The 19,381-nt window shown below is 54.1% G+C and overlaps 8 protein-coding genes across 8 annotated transcripts; 2 read left to right on the forward strand and 6 right to left on the reverse strand.

The window, feature by feature from the left end:
* Nucleotides 1-96: 96 nt before the first annotated feature.
* On the reverse strand, nt 97-432 carry M409DRAFT_22328 (uncharacterized protein; the record flags this gene model as incomplete). Its single annotated transcript, XM_033806285.1, has 1 exon — nt 97-432. One exon carries the CDS (start codon nt 430-432, stop codon nt 97-99), a length of 336 nt encoding a protein of 111 aa, XP_033668409.1.
* A 2,101-nt stretch (nt 433-2,533) lies between these two features.
* M409DRAFT_54119 (uncharacterized protein) lies at nt 2,534-3,215 on the reverse strand (the record flags this gene model as incomplete). Its single annotated transcript, XM_033812599.1, has 3 exons — nt 2,534-2,769; nt 2,826-3,160; nt 3,211-3,215. 3 exons carry the CDS (start codon nt 3,213-3,215, stop codon nt 2,534-2,536), a joined length of 576 nt encoding a protein of 191 aa, XP_033668410.1.
* Nucleotides 3,216-4,261: 1,046 nt separating this feature from the next.
* M409DRAFT_54120 (uncharacterized protein) lies at nt 4,262-5,128 on the reverse strand (the record flags this gene model as incomplete). Its single annotated transcript, XM_033812600.1, has 1 exon — nt 4,262-5,128. One exon carries the CDS (start codon nt 5,126-5,128, stop codon nt 4,262-4,264), a length of 867 nt encoding a protein of 288 aa, XP_033668411.1.
* Nucleotides 5,129-5,994: 866 nt separating this feature from the next.
* On the forward strand, nt 5,995-6,920 carry M409DRAFT_22331 (uncharacterized protein; the record flags this gene model as incomplete). Its single annotated transcript, XM_033806286.1, has 4 exons — nt 5,995-6,100; nt 6,149-6,456; nt 6,512-6,683; nt 6,739-6,920. The coding sequence occupies 4 exons, from the start codon at nt 5,995-5,997 to the stop codon at nt 6,918-6,920; spliced, it is 768 nt and encodes a 255-aa protein (XP_033668412.1).
* A 735-nt stretch (nt 6,921-7,655) lies between these two features.
* M409DRAFT_54122 (uncharacterized protein) lies at nt 7,656-8,893 on the reverse strand (the record flags this gene model as incomplete). Its single annotated transcript, XM_033812601.1, has 2 exons — nt 7,656-8,338; nt 8,755-8,893. The coding sequence occupies 2 exons, from the start codon at nt 8,891-8,893 to the stop codon at nt 7,656-7,658; spliced, it is 822 nt and encodes a 273-aa protein (XP_033668413.1).
* An 897-nt stretch (nt 8,894-9,790) lies between these two features.
* On the reverse strand, nt 9,791-10,876 carry M409DRAFT_54123 (uncharacterized protein; the record flags this gene model as incomplete). Its single annotated transcript, XM_033812602.1, has 5 exons — nt 9,791-9,883; nt 9,941-10,370; nt 10,429-10,505; nt 10,594-10,715; nt 10,831-10,876. 5 exons carry the CDS (start codon nt 10,874-10,876, stop codon nt 9,791-9,793), a joined length of 768 nt encoding a protein of 255 aa, XP_033668414.1.
* A 2,506-nt stretch (nt 10,877-13,382) lies between these two features.
* On the forward strand, nt 13,383-14,722 carry M409DRAFT_22334 (uncharacterized protein; the record flags this gene model as incomplete). Its single annotated transcript, XM_033806287.1, has 2 exons — nt 13,383-14,376; nt 14,433-14,722. The coding sequence occupies 2 exons, from the start codon at nt 13,383-13,385 to the stop codon at nt 14,720-14,722; spliced, it is 1,284 nt and encodes a 427-aa protein (XP_033668415.1).
* A 3,264-nt stretch (nt 14,723-17,986) lies between these two features.
* On the reverse strand, nt 17,987-18,857 carry M409DRAFT_54125 (uncharacterized protein; the record flags this gene model as incomplete). The annotated part of the gene is made up of 2 exons (XM_033812603.1): nt 17,987-18,607; nt 18,669-18,857. The coding sequence occupies 2 exons, from the start codon at nt 18,855-18,857 to the stop codon at nt 17,987-17,989; spliced, it is 810 nt and encodes a 269-aa protein (XP_033668416.1).
* Nucleotides 18,858-19,381: the final 524 nt, after the last annotated feature.

Consider the following 19,381-nt stretch of genomic DNA (forward strand, 5'->3'; position numbering starts at 1 on the left):
GTAGAGAGGAGCTTTCCACGGGAGGCTGAGCGACTCAACGACACTATCGCTCCTCGTCCCCCGTCCTCACTCCCAGGGCCCTAGTAGGAAGGACAATTAAACCCCCCCCTCCACAGTCGGATACTGATTCTCCAACGCCGAATTCAAATCCCCACCCTCATCCACCGGCGCATTAAAATACAACTGCGTATTCCCGTTGGCGTCCGCCTCGCACTGCCAGTTGGTGATGCCGTTGGCCGTGTTGCCGCTCAGCTCGTTGTAGACGCTGTCGCAGCCGGCGCCGTCTGCCCAGGTGATGCCGATGTTGACGCCGTAGGAGGCGAAGGCGCCGTGGTCGGTTGCGACGCAGGATTGCGTGTTGGGGGCAACTTGGGCTGTTGCGTAGCTGAGGGCGGTGGCGAGGAGGGTTAGGGTGGTGAGGGTTGGATGCATTTTGGTGGTGTGATGGGGTGTGGCGGAGAATCGTTGAGTTGGAAGAGGAGTGGATTGTTGGGAGTGATGTTGAAGTGTAGAAGGTCTGATTGTGCGTCTTCTTGGAGATGGCAGTTGATTGGTGAGACATTCAGAGGTATTATATACCGTAGCTCTGGTCATGGCCCATGGGAGACGATCCTGCAACACGCAAATTAGTGCTCACGCGATGAATCAACCATTCCAAATTGTATGAGGCTCAGTGATCTGGTTTTTGCTGCTTACCGCGCCTTGTATGGGACGTCTGTCATATCGTTCAGCCGCTACCAGTCATACCAACACAGCCAACGCAGTAGATCAACACATGGAGCTGAATGAGGTTACTTGTCGTATTTACCTCTCTCTACGGCAACGTTCAAGTGCCGCAAACAAGCTGTAGAAGGCTCTCCAAGGCCGTAAGTACTTTTCATTACCTTTGGCACGCTTCTACATACATTCGTGGACGGGAAGTAAGCCTGCAGGCGCGATTGTTCCGACGTCGAATCATCGCGGAGTGTACGTTGTGTCATTCCCATATCACTGGTATTCCCTTCTCACTGTCCGTGCCAGATCCTCCGGCGAGGCTGTGATCCTCACAGACTAAGCTCCACGGAGCCTCCGCCCCTGAGTTGGTCAAACGTCATGAGCATCAGCTTTTCGATCCTGCTCGTGTCCCAATTGCATACTTATGGAATCAGATGTCATCTGCAGTTTTGAGGTCGTATGTCGCCTTCAATTGTAAGCGTTTTCAATTTTAGCGAACTTGCGATTGAGCAGGGCTAGGATGCTGCGAGCAAGCAATACGATCGTCGGGCTTGGAGTCGAAGTGAACATTGGTGTATTGTGCCTGAGCAAGAGGACCTTTTGCACTCCATTCGGGGGCGAGAGAACGTATAGTGTGAAGTGAGTATGGTCTTTGTTCAAACTATACATCATAGCATCATTATTGAGGCCGTTTAGTATCTCTTCGATGCCGCTTCGACTTTCCTCGGTTAGACTGCCTACGAGCCTCGCTGCGGAACAACCATTCTCGAGCAATGATGTCCATGCTGGTGCCAGCTGATGCGTTCACACCTCTGCCAGATGGGGGATTTTGCACTCGATTACAGCTGGCCATCAGCAGCGTCGACCCAAACCACCGCCACGACTCCATTTAGAATCTGACGTAGAATTTGGAGACCCTAGTATCCTCGAAGCGAGCTTCTTAGTCAGTCATGAGTCCTCTTCGCGGCAATCCTTTGTACAGCCCAGCAAGTAGGGTCATGTTGCATTTACGTTGATTCATGGACGGTCGTGCGCTTGCGACCCCTACAAGCAACTGTGACCTGGCACTTTGGAGTTGAGAATTCGAACTACCCTAGGCTATGAAGGGAATTCTATATGTAGGCTGCAAACAATCTTCGCCGTGGGTTACGGTAGCCGTGATCTCTCATGAAGCAGAACAGAACTGCTGCATATGAAACGAGACATGTGTCCGTTCGTGGTCTCTGCAAAAGGCAGCACCTCTCTACGGGCCATCGTTCTGGTGCGAGCCGAGAGCACTGCTTTGCTGTCCAAGTTCTTAGTGATATCCGGAAAGAGGGCAAAAGTGTCAGTTTGGCAGCTGCGGTCGTGCGCCGAAGTCCTCCAGTAATGAGCCCCACGGAGCTTCCGCGGACTCTCAAGTCAGGCGCTGGAATAATCCTGCCACGCAAATCCAGTCGTAAGAGTCTGCCTACAAGAGTTCCAATTTGCAAATAAGTAAGTCTCTTGCTGACTAAACGACTTTAGCGAAATAGTTGCCGAGTCCTTGTGACCATTGGTGTTGGTTTTCAAAACTGGGACTTCAATTCTTGATCATTCTTGGTGAACCTCGAGTAGCAGACAGGTGCACACAGTCAGTGGTACGGCTGAATGAGGCTGAGAAGAGGTATGCCTACAAGCGTGGGTCATATATTTGAACTGCAAGATGAGAGTAGACTGTGACTGAAATATCGAGAAAGAGCCCTGAAAGAGCCTGGGATACTAAGATCAGGCGCCCAGGACGCTCCCTGAAATGTGTCCCATTGCACGAACGATCACGTTCCATCACTCCAAACCCATATCATGGCCCACCAGCAGGACCATTATCATCCCAATACCCCTGCCCATCCGACCTGCAGGCAGTCCCATAGACGCAATAATAGCTCGCATTATCCCCCGAGTTCGGCGACTTCAACACAAACGGGGTCTGATCAATCGTCCCACCACAGTTGGGTCCAGTCTGGGTATTCATGACGGTGTACGCGGTATAAGCAACCTTGCTCCACACACAGACGGTCTGGCCTGAGCCTGCGTTGCCTGTGGTCATGGCAGTCAGCACCTCGCAGCAGGGCTCGCTGGAACACAGCACGTACACGTATAAGTATCACCAGTGGTATACGACTCTCCGACCGCGAAGCCACCGGTGATCCACTCGTCGATGATGACGCCCGGGTTGACGGACCACATCAGTGTGTGCGAGTTCAGGTGGCTGACGGAGCAGCCAGTGCCTCCGGAGCCGCAGTCCAGGTTCTCGGTTACTTGGATGTTGAAGTAGTTCTGGTGAGGGTCGCCGTCGCCGACGCTGACGGTGTGTTTGAAGCAGCCGGTTACTGGGTTGATGCTGACTGGGGTGGAGTTGTTGGTCGCTGGGAGGGCGGTGGCTTGATGGAGGGTTGCGAGGCCGGCGAGGGCGATCAGGTGGGATTTGCTGGTGGATTGGTTAGGTCTGCACGAGGAATGCCTGGGCAATCTACTCACAACATGATGGAGAGAGGGTATGCAGGAGAATGTTGCTGTGTTGGTGGGTGTTCTGTCCTCCTCTCTGGGAGACCTTCTTATATGTTGCTCTCCACGCTGAATCAAGACACGTTCGTGCATCCTCGATGGCGGTTTGATGTTATCTTGCTACAGCTGAGCAAGATGTTACTCCTAGTGCTGTCTCATCGTGGCCGGCATTAGTTCACTCCTTCTGCTGAAAGGAGTCGAAGGCAATAGTTGAAATCCTTCCTGGAGCGATAGAGTCTCGTTACCCAACATCTACAATTGTGGTGCGGCCGCTAAGGTTAGAATGGTCCATTCACAGCTGCTGGCGGGTTCTTGCAAGTGTGTATCAGGATCTCTTCGAACATGAGTCGTAGCTCAACACCACGCGATGGATCCTTCTTACAAATGGTTTGTCGTCGTCCACCTCTAGTGGTGCTACTGTTACTGCCTGATTGAATGGCCTAAAAGGCGCATGTGGCACAGCTGTAGGCCGTACAACTGCTCCGGAGTCTTCAGGCTGCTGATGTTTGGTCAGCGAATAGTCCGGATTCACAGTCTTCAGTATTAGATGTTTTCCCAATCAATGTCTCCGCTGTTCTGGAGCGTTGCCGTCTGACAGCTGTATCCAGATCAAAGACCACGCATATCCTCGTCAAAAATACCGCAACAGCCCTTGATGTCGTATACGCGTATGTGCACATCTTTAATCCTTCCATGTGGTTGGTAATATTTGTCTTTCGGCGGAGCCCGATGGCTCCCACGCAGCTGCAAGATGGCGCCAAAGTAACTTTGCTTCGTTCCACTAGCGGTGTTGCACCAACGCATACGATACCGAATGTGGCCAGCTATGAGCTTTTTCAAACGGAGCTGGGATGGTTCTGGGTAGCAAAATGTTCTCGGGAATGCAGAAGTTTCCATTCTCTTATCTGAGGTCTCTCCATCTCACGACAACACCCCAATCCCTCCGTGCTGCTTCCGTTGCCACAGCCAGGCTCTTTCTCATGGGGATCTCCAGGCGTTTCTGCCATCTCAGACCTCAACACCATCACCAACCTCCAGCACTCGACGCCAACGGTCCACCAACAACCGTCTCGAAGACGGCATCGCACGCACGAGTAGGCGGATAGCATCCCAAGTCATGCTTACACAATGAGCCTCCCCCATTCTGCTGAACACCCTCGCACAGCTCCACGTTGTCCTGCTTGATCCGGATGTGGGTGTGGACGCGGTCCGAAGTCATGCGAACATTGAATCTCTCCCAGCACTCCTTGATGTAGTCCTTGTGTGCTCGATAGACATCGCCGAGGGTCAGACCAGTATCGCTGTCGATGGTCTTGGCGTGTGAGAACCTGTAGTTGCCCGGGACGCCGTTCGTCTTGATGGTCAAGGTCTTGATGGGTGGGTCGGTGAGTAGCGCCTCTTGCCACGAGGCGTATGGCTCGTCGACGGCAGAGAAGTAGAGACGGACGTCGATGACAACGTGAGAGTTGGACCATTCGACCTCGTCGAATATGCTCCTGCTGGCGGCATGAGAGCCGCTGACCCATGCACAGATGGCGTGTCCTGGCTTGGCTCTTCCTTGGTTGAAGATGTCGGCGCGCTCGACATGCAGAGCCCGTGTGAGCTGGAGGCCTGGGGTACTGTACGTGATGTTTGGTGGTCCTCCATGGGGAATGGGTGCGGGATCGAGGGCGGGCTGGGAGGCTTTGACACCGTTGGCCTTCTTGATGTCGTCGGAGCTCTTGATGAGGTCGCGCCACATGGTGTTGACCCGGCGCATGGTGAAGAGGTCGTTGGTTGGAAGGCGGATGAGGATTGGCTCTAGGAGCTCGTAGGTGGTGCCGACTTTCGTGCTGGCCTTCTCCTTGGGCGGCTCTTGTTGGCCTTGGTGGTTGGTGGTGGGGGAAGTCATCTTGCTGGTATCTCTCTGCTTGTTGCTGGGACAGAGGGAGGAGATGGTGCGACGGTGGCGTGGTCGGTGTGATTTCGATGGGGATGGCAAGCTTGATGTTGGGATTTTTCAAGCGGAGCAGAAGGGCAGGACGGCAAACGCACGGGCCACGCACTCTTGAGCTGCCAAATGCGGCAGGAGCAAAGTTGAAAGTAAAGTTGAAAGTGAGGCGAAAATGAAAGAAAAGTGAAGATGAGGGTCATGCTAGGCGTGAAGTTGAGGGTAAAGTTGATGGTAAAGTTAGAAGTAAAAACAAAGTGTAATAAAGGTGAGCAATAGTGAAGTTGGGAGTAAAAGCAACGGTGAAGTAGAGGGTAAATCCTATAGTAAAGTGAGGAGTGAAAGCAACAGTGAAGTATGAAGTGAAGACTCACAGTATACCCTTTACTCCCTAGTTTACGTTCCACTTCACCATCCACCTCACTGTCTGTTTCACTTCCAGCCTTTAGATTAAGACCATTTGTGCTGTACTGTCTTCGCTTCTGATTCTGGCCTTTTCATCGATGTGCCTTCATAGGCTTAGCGTTAAAGGGCAGTCTGAGACAACCCCTCGACTTCTCCTGACTTCACTGTCGCCATCCCGAACATGAACAACATCTGCCATCACTGTTATCATCGTAATCATCCCCATCAGCCCATACAATCCCTTTGGGGTTATACAAGCCCAACGTCCTCTTAGATATGTCACGCTCCAGCACTTGTCGAGTTGCCCGAAAGAACACCCTGGCTCAACATACGCTCGACTCGCCGATGAGACATTCAAGACCGACGGACATGATTGCATTGTGAAGAAGCCACAGGGATGCAGTCTATGGGCTCTGCAGTGCATGTTTCCTGAAGGCAGAGTACCAAAGGAGATTGTGGCTCATTTTGTGCAGCGTCTGCTGGGATGTGTGAACTGGCTTTTCTGCGACTGTGATATTATACATACTGGTTTGACAGTTCCTCTCAACCTCCCAATTCCGAGCTGACACCAAACAGAAATCACTGCTCAAAATGTTTTGATGGAGACGACGGACGATGCTCCCTTTCGCCGGATCGAAGACGCCGAGGCCGCCGAGCCCACTATTCCTGTCGAAGTTAACGGCTATCCAGTATATGCTTCTCGAGGAAGGGATACTCCTTTGCTCGAACTGACGCTTGATCCTATCCTGACCGGTTTTGGCTCATCTCGGTCAACCACGACCACCAACGACGACTGGTGGATGCCCGACACACACCGTGCACCGGAGATTCTGATGGGACTACCCTGGGACGCTCAGGTTGACGTCTGGTCCATCGGAGTGATGGTGAGCTTTGACAAGCCTTGCGATATCAAAGAAGCTGACGGTGCTCTTTTGGCAGGCGCTCGAGCTCCTTGAAGGTAGAAACTTCTTCACGCCCGTCGACACAGTCCACAATCAATACGTACTTCCCCTTGCTCTTAGCCAATATATCAGCTACATGGGACTTCCACCCAGATGGATGATCGAGCAGAGCATGAACCCCGTCATCAAGTCGTTCGTCGACGATAGGGGTAAGTCGTCCTACGCTGATGGTCGAGACGATGACATCTAATGGACTTCTTACAGGACATTGGGTTGCGGAACCTCCAATCCCACAAGCATCACTGGAAGACTTCGTCACCGCTATACCGCCAGGTGAAGAGAAGAACAGGTTCTTGAGATTCATGCGGAAGATCCTCGTTTGGGACCCAGCTCAGAGAGTTCAATCTGCTGAGCTGTTTTCGGACGATTGGCTGATGCCGGAATAGGCATGTGTACTTCAGCGTAGAATTAGACTCGAGTGTGAACTGGCAGACCCATTGATGCTGGGAGTGTCTTTTGAAGGCTTTGCCAAGGGCAGAAAGAAAGGCAGAAAGAGCAGAGCAGAGCGACGAGGTTCACGATTCTCGTAAAGATTCGTGTCCGAGCATCAGCCAGAGAAACCGCATTACAAGCTCTTTACCACTCTAGCCCCTGAGCTTCCATGCAAAATCATTCAAACCACCACTCCAGTGTGGGATGCTGTTGTCCACGATCGCCGTTCAGTGGAAAATTCTTATCCTCTTCCTTTCCCTACTCACTGACATCTCTAACACCCGCATCCAAGATCCGACGACCTGTACATCCAGAGCCATTGGTGCACGTGGAATGCATTGGAATCTAGCAGTTTGCCATCCTTCTACTCTGAAACCACCCATGATCGCTGGCAGCGGCGGCGATTGCGCTAAGCTTGCGTACTACCATGGGTCAATGTTCAGAGCCCTGGTGTAGAAGCCCATGTGCAAGGCACTCAAATATCTCGAAATCGTCGTGTCTGTCGTGCATTCATGGTCTCTCCTGATCTTAGGATGTGAAACCCAATTCATAAGCAGCAGCCACGTCGGCTGAACAGCTTTGCGTTGATTTCGTTGGTCTTGCGCATCGATTCGTGTACATTGACGCTGAGATCAGAGCCCGCATGTTGACAGGGACATCCGTCGACTCTGCTGTGTTGTCCCCTGGCGTTAGGCTGTTGCGCCGCGCCGACCGCCACGGCCTTGACGCATCTTGGTGGTGCTGTAATTCGTGACAGTCTGACGGCCGCTGCCTTCGTTGATCGAGTTGTACTGCGTACCAGACCCATGCACCAGGTACTTGCCGTTCTGAGCGGAAGTCGCCTCGCCTATGCTCGTCGTCTGGCTGCGAGCGGTGCCATTGGACGGAACAGACTCCGGCGTGCCTGCGGGTGGCAGTGACAGCAAAGACTCGTGCATCTGCACCAGAAGGCGCCTAGCTTCGGCGAAGGTGCTAAAGACTCCGCGGTCCGAAGGCCGAGACGCACCGCTCGACACTGCTTGTCGCATCGTCTCGTGCAGGCTCCTTGCGCACGCTTCGATTCGCATCAAGACCACCCATGTCGATGGCTCTTCTGGCGCGTTGAGCCAGCACGTGGAGATAGCGTGATAGAAGTGAGGCAAGGCTTGGTTGATGCGGCAGAGCTCTTTGGGGAGCCAAGCACAGTTCTGGCACAGCTCATCGATGCTGCTGAAAACATCGCCAATGGACTGCAGTGAGTAGATCCAGTTGGCCTGCGCCATGATTGCGACGCCGCCCTTGGATTGTCTGTCATTGGTCAGCTGGCCATCTCCACCCGTGCGGATCGACGCATTTTGATCGCGTACCTCTGATGGGCGAAAGCTTGTCGTCGCTGCAGATCACAGGTGGAGGTGTCAGATCACAGGTGGAGATGTCAGATCACAGGTGGAGGTGTCAGATCACAGGTGGAGGTGTCAGATCACAGGTGGAGGTGTCAGATCACAGGCTGCTGTGCTGCCGCGCAAGAGGCAAGGAGAGTTTTGGGCGATGAGACAAACGTATGGGCCCGATATTATAACCCTGCCAGCAACGCAGCACTCGTTCTCGGCCCTGGCATCATTGCCGCCCTCGTCGCGGCACGCAAGCGCCCAACGCAAGATACGCAACATCGCAGCACTGACCCAGAATCGGCGTCTGACCAGCGGACCAGACGTGCCAGACTCGGTCGAAAGACCAGTCGCATCGATGTCTCTCGATAATGCACGTTGGATCGCACGTTGGACCGCACGTTGGATCGAGACATCTTACATTGTGGCGTGCGCCTGCTCGCTGCGTCCCGCGCCTGGGCCCGGTTGCCCAATTGCCATGGCCCATTATGCGCGGGCTCTGTCGAAGTTTGGGTCTGGATGTGCAGACACGGCCCCCGACCATTAGGTGAGTCGAACATTGTCGTCGATCCCTACGAATGCTCTCGTGTGACCCCGCATCGTCGTGATACCCCGAGTGCGCGAGTGGACATATATACGAGCATGAGGCCAGCAGCAAAGGCGCTCGCGATGAGCCGGTACCGATTGTGTCGACTCTTATGAGCAGCCGCCTGCCTACGCGCCGACCCTCGCGGATACTTGCAACATCCAGATCACCTTGACACTCGTTCACGAACCTGACCATACAACGCACTACGTTGGGACCCTGATGCCAGAAACGCAGAACAATGACTGACCGAAGCCAATCCGTACTCATCCGCTCCATCACGGCGTCCGCAGATGGGATCGAGAATACTTGCGAGGCTGCCAACGAACTGCCCAACGACCTGGATGTGGTAGCCACCATGCAGCCCCTTCTTAAAGACATATTCGAAAGGTGGACTACACACTCAAGAGCAGCCTCGACATCTCGCTCGGTTGAGGGACATGGGCTGCCGGCGCTGGAACGATGCGAGAAGAACATGCGCAGCCTTTACGTCGTGGTCTGCGAAGCTCTATCACAAGGCACGGGCGCGAACCAGCGAGCCACACGAAACCTGGATCTACAAACGAGATTAGTCGCGGAGCGATGCATCGTCGCTCAACTGTATGAGGATCTGACCAGTCTCAACCAGCAGCATCTCATCCAAGCTGCAGAGAAACTCCGTCTCTTCTTTTATGAAATGCAAAAGCTGGACTCCATGTCGCAAGCAGATCAAACAAAGTACACGAGCAGCGGAGGCGGATCCCAATTCAACAACGTCAACGAGAACCATGGCACGATGAACGTCACAAACAACTCCAACAACAACAGCAAGGGTCAAGTGTACTTTGGACAGCACCAAGTCTTCAACAGAGAGTGATGTCTGCTGCGTCGTCTAAATGCCCTTCCCACCATCAATGACCAGATTCTGCCCGGTCACGAAAGCCCCCTCATCACTACTCAAATACAGCGCATAATTCGCCACATCCTACACATCGTCAGCACACATCTCCCCCCAACCTACAAAATCAACAAGCCAACTCACCTCCGGATCCGTCAACCCCGCCAACGGCACCGCCTCCACAAACGTCTTCACATTCTCCGGCGTATGCGGCACCCCCACAAACTGCTCAAACAGCCCCGTCCCGCTCAACAACGGCGCCAAAGCATTCACACGGATCCCATCAGGGCCATACTCCGCCGCCAGCCCCCTCGTAGCGTTCGTCACGGCGGCCTTGCTGGCGTTGTACCAGACCAGGCCCGGGCGCGGGCGTTCGGAGCCGATGGACGAGATGTTGATGATGGAGCCGCCGCCGGCGCGCCTGAGGGAGGGGATCACGGCGGGGATGGAGTGGAAGATGGATTTGACGTTGATGGTGAAGACGCGGTCGAAGTCCGGGGTGGTTACGTCGAGGGTGGGTTTGTTTTTGTAGGCCCAGCCGGCGTTGTTGATGAGGATGTCAAGGCGGCCCCATCTGGGGGGAATGTTAGTGTTGGGTTTGTTTGGAGGGTGAGTGGAGGTGGAAAATGTACTTGTTCTCGACTTCGCCCACGGCCCTCTTCCACTCGCCTTCGCTTGTGACATCGAATTTCATGACGTGCGTGGAGTCCTGTGGCCACAGTCAATTGTCAGATGCATGTTAACAACGATGCCCGAGTTTCAAGTCCTTCCAACTGAAGGCATAGCACACGACTCACCGACTTCCCAATCTTCTCCGCAGTCTCCCTCGCCCCATCCTCATTAACATCGCTAACAAGGACTTTACAGCCTTCGTTCGCAAAGCGAGTGGCGATCGCACGGCCGAAGCCTGAGCCGGCTCCTGCAGAGATCAGTCAGAATTCCTTGCAATTGTTGTGAGCAGCAGCCACGGAACATCGCCAAGGACTGAGATGAAGGGATAGTCGACGAAGTGTTGCTGTGGGCGAGAAGCGTACCTGTGACGAGAGCGACTTTGTTCGCAAGGCGACCGACTGTTGACATGGTGGCGAAGAAGTCCCAGCTGTCCAAAAGCTCGACAGGCTGAGGTTGTGCACTTTCTTCGAAATACAATCAATATCCTGCAGCAGTCTCGATATGTTGCTTTTCTTCCCGCTCAATCCAAATCTCAGGTCTCGACTGTTCGATTCGTTGAAAGACTTCTCGGCTGTTATGTGATTTGGTATCTGCAGGCGTGGTTTGATGAGGTCGAGGAGAATGAGAAGTACGATTGTCTTCGAGAACCACCAATGTCCAAAGCCCAACCAAGAGGTGATGTCGTCGTTGTGGGTACGAAGGTACATCCAACCTCGGCAATGCAAGCCACGATTCGATCAACGCTCACATTTCTTGCAGTGGTGGTTTTCTCTTCTTCTACTTCTGAAAAAGCCGAATGGGAAATCTTTGGGCTTCATTCTCACATGACTTCAATGCAGTCTGAATTTGTGAAGGATGAAGCAGTATAGGGGGCGTGTAGGTATATTCGATTGAACACAGCGCCGGGAATAAGCTGGGGATTAGTTGAGTTGGGTTGATCTGTGGTCAGGCGATGTGACAGGCTTGAATTGGCATAGATGAGAAGGATGGAATAATAGAGAGGAGAGGTCGCATAATGTCCAGCTCAACCAGTATGAGACGTGTGTGAGGATGGAGATTGATATACAGAAACAGCCTGCAGGTCTCGAAGGAGGCCCAAAAGCGGCAGAATAAAAGGATTGTAGCAGAGGAAAGACGACTCCATCGGGACATTCTAGTCTTTTTGGACTTCGAGAGTTATTCTTCTCACGTTTCTGCCCTGATCGATTAGGTATTGTTCAGAGGTCCAAAGATCCAGATGGAGGAGATTATTTCGTCGTGGACAGAGATACGGATCGCAGGGAAAGGAGTCTCGATCGCAGCTGTTGAGAAAGACATGCAGTACTGCAGACATGCATGTGATGAGTTTCGTGGTGCAAATGGGGTTGGGTCTGTCTGCGGAACATCGAGTCTGTGGTCTTCGTCCGAGCACATGATCACCACTCGTGCGCTATGGGGATTTTCTTGTGAGTCGGCTTGCCCCAGCGAGTGTTTCGAAGGCCTTGTGACATTGTTCCTGTTGAGGTCGAATACCTTGGCAGGTAAGGTCAGTAATCACGACAAATAGATCAGCTCCAAACCATTGACAACGCATCAACATATACTAGCATCTTCCCAGACCTCAAAACTTTCAACAAGGCTCAGCAGCGGTCTCTTCACCAGCAGCTGACTTTTGTTTCCACCTCGCACAACACGAAGGGCCACGCAATCTTCAACCTCGCACAACAGCTGCCGTGAGCTGAAAGGTGGTACAGCATATGTACGCCAAGCTCAGACTGCATGCAGGCCACGTTGTCTGGCGTACGCAATTGCAGACACAGAGGCTGGCTGTGATGAGATCAGAAGAACCAAGTTTTCTGTAGAGGCACAGTTGACGTCTGGGATTGGGGCATGAAACGAATCAGTTCAGACTCGGAGATTTCTGCAGGACCCGAAAGCCCGGTGAGATGGGGTTGGTTTGAGCGAGTCGTCGAGGATGCCGAATACAGGTCTCGAGGTAATGTTGAAGTCGAAGATAGATCTATGTTGGCCCCGAGAGATCAACACTGCAGTGCGGCTCTGCGTTGCTATCAATACTCCTCAGGCCAGCCTTACAGAAAATGAGGCCATCGGTCGCAGCTTCAGGCGGACAAGGTAAATGTGGAGGCTCCGCCTCATACCAGCATCATCCTGCCGCCGAAGCAGATGATGCAGAAGACTGTGGTTTGGCGTTTCAGCTTCCTGCTCCCCGCACCAGAGTCCGAGAAAGGCGTCACAAGTGGTGAAGGCTGTTGTTGGTGACTGTGCCTCAGGACGTAGAGAGTGGAAGTGGATGGGGAGAGGTCGGGATTGTGTTGGAGGAGCCGAACAAGCTGGAGATCCGCCTTGGCAGCGACAGTGTCCGGGGTTTTTCGCCATTACTGCAATACTTTCCAGTACGAAGTCCAAAGACTGGATCGGGGAGAAGATGGGGTTCAAGTATGAACAAATACCCACATTTCCTGCTCTCGTTGACCTCATCGACGCTACTCTTTTCGGACTACGGCGATGCGAAATGCCAAGAGCGGAGAAGGGGGAAAGCTTTCGGACAAGACGTTGGAGAACCGCAACCCAAAATAACCACAGCCTTTCCCTATTCCCCCTCCTTCACCTACTTTTCGCCTGCCATCAGCCTCCTGCACCTGCTTCTGGGACCCGGACGATCCTCCACACTCTCCTGCAGTGCGTTCCCTGGTCGTGTTGTACCGGCATGACGCGTATTCTCCGACGCCGTCATGCTGCAAGACAATGACACTCCTCTCCCAAGGCGCAGCCGTGACATGGCAGGAAGATTGTACAGCAGCACGCTGAGACAGTGTAAGAGGAGTATATGAGTCGTTGTCCGCCCTTTTCTCTCCCCTCTCTCCTGTCACCCCTTTCTCTCGTATCCCCCTCCAGCAATTTTACCATCTTCACCATGAAGCAGGTCTTCGCAGCCACCGCCCTCCTCACCACCCTCGCCGCCGCCAGCCCGCAATGGGGCAACCCCAACGGCAACAACAACAACAACAACGGCGGCAATTGGGGTAACGGAGGCCCCTTCGCCGCCTTCCCCTCGTGCGTCTCGTCCTGCCGCGACCAGAACCAGGACTGGTCCAACGCCGACTCGGTCTGCGACAACAACGACGCCATCAACAACCTCAACAACTGCGTCAACGGCTCGCAGTGCAGCGATCAAGAGAAGAATGATGTCCGCCAAGCCATCGCTCAGCTGTGCGCCAACGCCGGCGCCACCATCACCGCCGCGCCCTTCGCCAGCTACAGCGTGACGAGCGGTAAGTGGGACAACACAAACATACCCCAGCAGTGGAGCTCGTGGGCGAGTGCGAACAGCATCTCCAACTGGCCGACTGCGACGTCGGAATGGCAGTCGTGGGCGAGCGCAAACAACCTCCCCACCGCAACAGGCAATTGGAATGCATGGGCATCATCACACAACGGCGGCTGGGGAGGAGCTGGGAGGCCAGGCCCATGGGCAACAGGTGGAGACTGGTCCAGCGCGGCCGGCGAGTTCTCGTCGTGGACCGCCGCCAACACCATCACCGCCCTGCCCACCGCCGCCTCGCAGTGGTCCACCTTCACCTCCGCATACCCTCTCCCCTCGGGACTGTCTTCTTTCGGCGACTGGGCCAGTGCTAACGGCTTCCCAGGCGGCTCCGCGTGGCCTACCCAATGGACCACCAACTCCGCCTGGGCTTCGGCCGTGAGCGCTTGGGGCGGCGACGCAAACGGTGGACCCGGTGGCCCCGGTGGACCCATCGGCTGGCATGGCGGTGCAGGTCCTTTCGGTGGTGGTGGTCCTGGTGGAAACGGCTGGGGTCCCGGTGCTTGGGGCAGCAGCGGTGCGTGGACGAGTGGGCCTTGGACGAGCTGGTGGGGAACAAATGGGTGTCCAGCGAGCACTTGGAGTGGTGAGTCAAGACGATACCTTCCATACGAAAGACGATTCACTAACATTGATCTACAGGCTGGACTGACGGACCCTGGTCTACCTCCGCCCCATGGACAACCTGGTCCGGCTGCGTCGCCTCCACAACCGCCTCGCAAGTCTTCACGCAGACTACCGTCTCCAACGGCAACAGTATCACCGCCGTCTCGACTTCCTTCGGCGTGCGCGTCGCTGAGCAGACGAATGACCTGTCTACCTCAACGGTCAGCACGACGAACTCGGACTCGGGCGCTATGCCAACCAACATGGCCTTCGCTGGCTCCGCGGCTGGTATGATTGGTGTCGTTGCTGGAGCTTTGCTGTTGTAGGAGGTGTGAGTGTTGGTGAGGTGGAGTGAGTGTGTTGAGAGGGAGTGTGGAGGAAGGTAATCATGAGTTCTGATCGATTGATTGATTTACGCTGAATGATAGGAATACCCCCTTTCCTTGATATGAAAATGGAGTTTTTCGATCTTCTATTGACTCCTCGTTCTTTCGTCTGCCTCGATTCATTATGGTGCTTATATTCCTTCGATCGTGGACACGCTCATTAATCACCTTAGACACTCGCCACTTTGGATCATCGCCGCTGCTTCGAGGCTTGGATAATACTTTTTCACGGTCGTCTAGATGCTGTCGCCGAAGTTGGATTGCACTTTGAACTACTCCCACTTGCAGACCAAGCTCTCCCAGTTACTCGAAGTTTAAGGCCCCGGCAGAAGGTCCACATGCAAGGCCATGGGTACCTTTATCAGCACAAATTTTGCCGTCGCTCAAGGATGAAACATCTCCCATGCACTTCAGATCCCGCGATATACTCTCCTATGGCGTTCGCTGTAGTGTAGACAAAGAGGTGTGGGATCGGGTAAGAGTCGTCTACAGTGCAAATCTATGGGCACTTAACTAGCACATGATTTCTCGTCGCTCTGGGATGAAGCATGTGGAATGCACTTCGGATCTGACGATGCTCCCTCTATGGCGTTCGTGATTGCGTGGATAAAGAGGAGTACGATTCAGTAAGACTTCTTTTGTCTTAACAGAAGACCTGGTTACATGAGCTTCTTTGTTCTCATTGCAGCAACCTCAGAGCTGTTGCATGAGGTTTCCGTTGGTATGCCTCCCTCCAGCTTGCAATCAACGCCTCTACCCGCTGGAGCAAGCAGCTCGTTGGGTATTAGATAGTGGCTTCTCTCGTCATGGCGTATCCGTTGCTACCAAGTTCTAATGGATATCCTTCGTATGCTTTTGATAAAACAATTCTATATACTCCTCTGGAGACATCGTATACTCACTAGCAGATACCACGACCTCGACCACTCGACAATAGTCTCAGCTTGTTGAGGAGATCGGCTACGACGACAGGCTCCAACTCAGGGCCCTTCTCTCAGACCCTAGCCAGCGCGACCTGTACATTGACGCAATAACAACATGCTATCTATCACAATAGCTGCACCGGCTCTATTGTTCCCTCCACCCCCAAGGAACGGACTTCAGCAGCCGCTGGGTGAAGACTGCCCCACGAATCACCTGCTGCTCTGGAAGATTCACTCGTTCTAAATTTCACATGCCACCCCCTTCACTCATCCTCCTACTGCTATATTTCTACCTCGAGTCCTAAAGTTACTACTTCTTCTCTACGCAACCTCTCCAAACCACCCATCGACTCTCATCATGGCCTAAACCGACAGTCAACATTGCTGGGATCTGAGGATCATTGCGTTTGGGATGAGTAATGGCACGTATGCTGGTGTGCCACCTTTGCGCAGGCCGTTTGGTGGGGAGGCGAGGGTGTTATGGGAGGAGATTGTGCGGCATTTTGGTGAGGGGAGGTATAGGGGTGTCATTGCGGATGCGCCTGTCGTTGGTGGTGGAGTGCCTCAACCATCACACATTCTTCAGCAACTTCACGTATCTCAGCCAAGTCGACGGCGGACGCTGAAGCTTTCTCACGCGGCGCAGAGGCAGCGACGACGAGCACGACACCAGGTGGAGGCTGGCCTTCCTCGAACAACACCACCTCTGGTAGTACAACCACCACAAGAAGCTCAAGCCTCACATCGGTGCATGGTCAAACCACATGGCGTGGTACAACGAAGACATGACGGCCCACAAACACACACTGGGCCTGCTAGCGAACCTGCCCAAGCTCCTCCACCTCTCGCGTTCCGGCAGCTATACGGACATCAAGCCCATATCTTCGCGCCTCGGCAGCCACACAATTAGAAGAGATTCGTGCGGTCTTCTCAAGAGGCGGCAAACCTGCACGTGAACCTATCGCGTCGCCAGCAAAGGTCAGTCGAGCAAGGTTTCACAAGACCGCCGCTGTATTCGCCTAGTTTTCGCAGGTATGGGCCACTTGCGATGGCGTATGGAGAGAGACCGAGGGTTGTGGTTGGGTTCAACGATGGTGGTGACGATGGTGGTGGCGCTGCTGCGGATGGGGGAGGAAGGAGACGAAAGTGATAGTACGAGTAGGGGCACGAGTGGGATTAGTCGCTGGGCGAGTTTGTCGAGTTGTAGCAATTGAATGACTTCAGCGGCTGATAAGAGGGGACCTGATTACAGACCTGATGTAGAGAAAAAGGATGGAGAGAGTCACGGTAAGATCTTCTCGGCAGCAACGAATACTGCACAACATAGTGTTGAAAGTATAGTATAGAGCGGTGACTGGAGACAAGATACAATCCATGAAATTGGCTCCATGAGAAAATGCAGCCATCACCCTCCGCGAACTCGCCTCCACATTCATCTCCCCTTGGCATCACATGCGAGTAATGCGAGGCTCACTACAGAGCCCTTGGAGCAACTGCGGCTAACGTTTGAGGGTAGTATGCTCCATAGGGGCAGCTCCATTCACGATAACAGTACTGTCCTACACTACAGCTCGCGGAGTTGATTCCTCAAGCCGCTTATTTATTATTCTGAAACAAAGCTATAACCTGACCAGTAGGCTAATTAGCATTAAGAGTATTTGCTGCTTCGCTTACACTAACTCAACGGCAACTGTTTAGGCAGCTCCACTTAGATAATTAGCAGCTAGCGTTACACGAGCAGTCTTTTACTTCCTCGACGCTTAATTTTAGCGTACTCGATACTAGCAGCCCTCGAATAGTTACTAGTTACTGATCCTTCGGCGTAGAAGATATCTAGAAAACGCCGCGCAAGAAGTGAGGCGTGTCAACCCCCAACATCGTCAGCGAAGACTGCAAGCATCCACAATTTCTGCGAAATGGAGATCGAGGAAAAGCAAGTCTCGGTGTCTGCGCATGCTGACGGTCCCTCCACACCCAGCTGTAGCATGAGCTAGTAAGCCCGTTGGTGCTGGTTACACTTTCACAGCCGGCTAGACCAACACCCAGTGACTTCAACAGGCTCCTAAGCTTTGCGAATCGACCCTGCACCTGCGCGACAGGCCTTCCGCACGATGAAGCCAGCTGTGGGCCTCGGGCTCGGACGTAAACAAGCTATACGTCTGATCATGGCTCTTCAACGCCTGCGCTCAGACTATGATCGACCGGCAGATTCTTGCTGCTGCGATTATCCGGCCTGTGTTCTACATGGTCGCTGTTTATTGTTCGATGATGCCGGTTCTGTTCAGGGTGGGGCTGCACAGGGTCTACAGAGGTCTCCCACTCGACGCTTGCACGCAAAGAACTCCAAACAGCGGCGACGGCACGAGCCACACCGTGGACATCTCGGACGGGGACATCTTGGTGGTTCATTACCATTTGGCGGTTCGAGGACGGGGGCGCCATGTGGTGGGAATGGCCCGGCTGGAGGTCGGAGCATGTTGTCTTGAGCGGCACCTCGCTGGTCGAGAGCAACGCCTCGTCGGTCGAGCGATCGCGCACGTTGGTCGTGTTCTAGGGCGCGGCCATTCATTTGACCCTCTTGGCGTCCTAGGTTTCTCTCGCGGGCGCGCGCGGCTTCCTCACGTCCTCCGACGTCTCTTTCTCGGTCTGCTACGGCCCCCTCGCGCTGTGCAACTTGGTCTGCCCTTTCGTTGATGGCATCTTCTGGGTTCGATCCTTGCTCGGCGCCATCTTGCTCATGCCAAAACAGAAGCTCCACCTCATCGTTCGCCCTCAGATTAGCGGGCCACATCCAAGGATGAATCTCAATCCCGTCCGGTCCGACCATGGTAAACTCTTCTCGATCGATATACGGACCGAGGCGCTCACGCCGCATGCCATGTCTAATCAGATTCCTGGCAGCCTGCGAGGTGATTCTGATGAGGTCTTGCGCCGGGGGGTATATGGTCTTTGCTCAGACTTACAGCCCATGCCTGGCATCTGGCGAGGGGAAGCGAGAACACCCTAGCTTGGTATCGAATACCGATCATATTAGAGCATCGTGCGCGCCCTCGTTCGCTCGAACACGCAACCCGGCAAGGGTGCGGACTGGGCACGACTTCAATGCGCACAGGAGGTGCATGGCCGGGCTGTGGTAGATGCGCAGGGAACATGTACGCGCCTGGACCTGGGCGCACTCGACTGCTTTGAGGTTTTGGGGTTCACGCGCTTCATGAAGCTACTGCAGGACATGCGCAGCCCTCACCGGTCTATTCGGGAGCGAGGATGGCTTCTGCTCATGCTCGGGGACGGTCCAGTGCCTTCTGGCACCCGGGCCTTGTCGCGACATTAGCACCACGTCCAGAGCCTCACCTGGCATTATAAACGTCGCGAGTAGGTCGATGGCGCGGTATGTTACAAGAGCATTGCTGGTGGCGGAGCGGCAAGCCATGACTCCGGTCGAGCTGCTGCCATGGCGCCTGCGAGCACACCGTCGCAGAGAAGATGGAGATGAGCTTGGATCAAGATGCAGCGGCTGGTGGCTCGGATCGACGAGAGCGCCTCGTGCCCTGCCTCCCGCGACGGGGATGCAAGCCGCGTGGGATGTCATGCGTCTCTGCGTTCACGAGAGCCAATGCCCGCCCACCCACCCATGCTCTTTGCGTCCTCAACGCGCCACTCATAGCGAGCGGAGTGA

The sequence above is a fragment of the Zasmidium cellare genome (assembly GCF_010093935.1).
Source record: "Zasmidium cellare ATCC 36951 unplaced genomic scaffold M409scaffold_15, whole genome shotgun sequence".
Lineage (NCBI taxonomy): Eukaryota > Fungi > Ascomycota > Dothideomycetes > Mycosphaerellales > Mycosphaerellaceae > Zasmidium > Zasmidium cellare.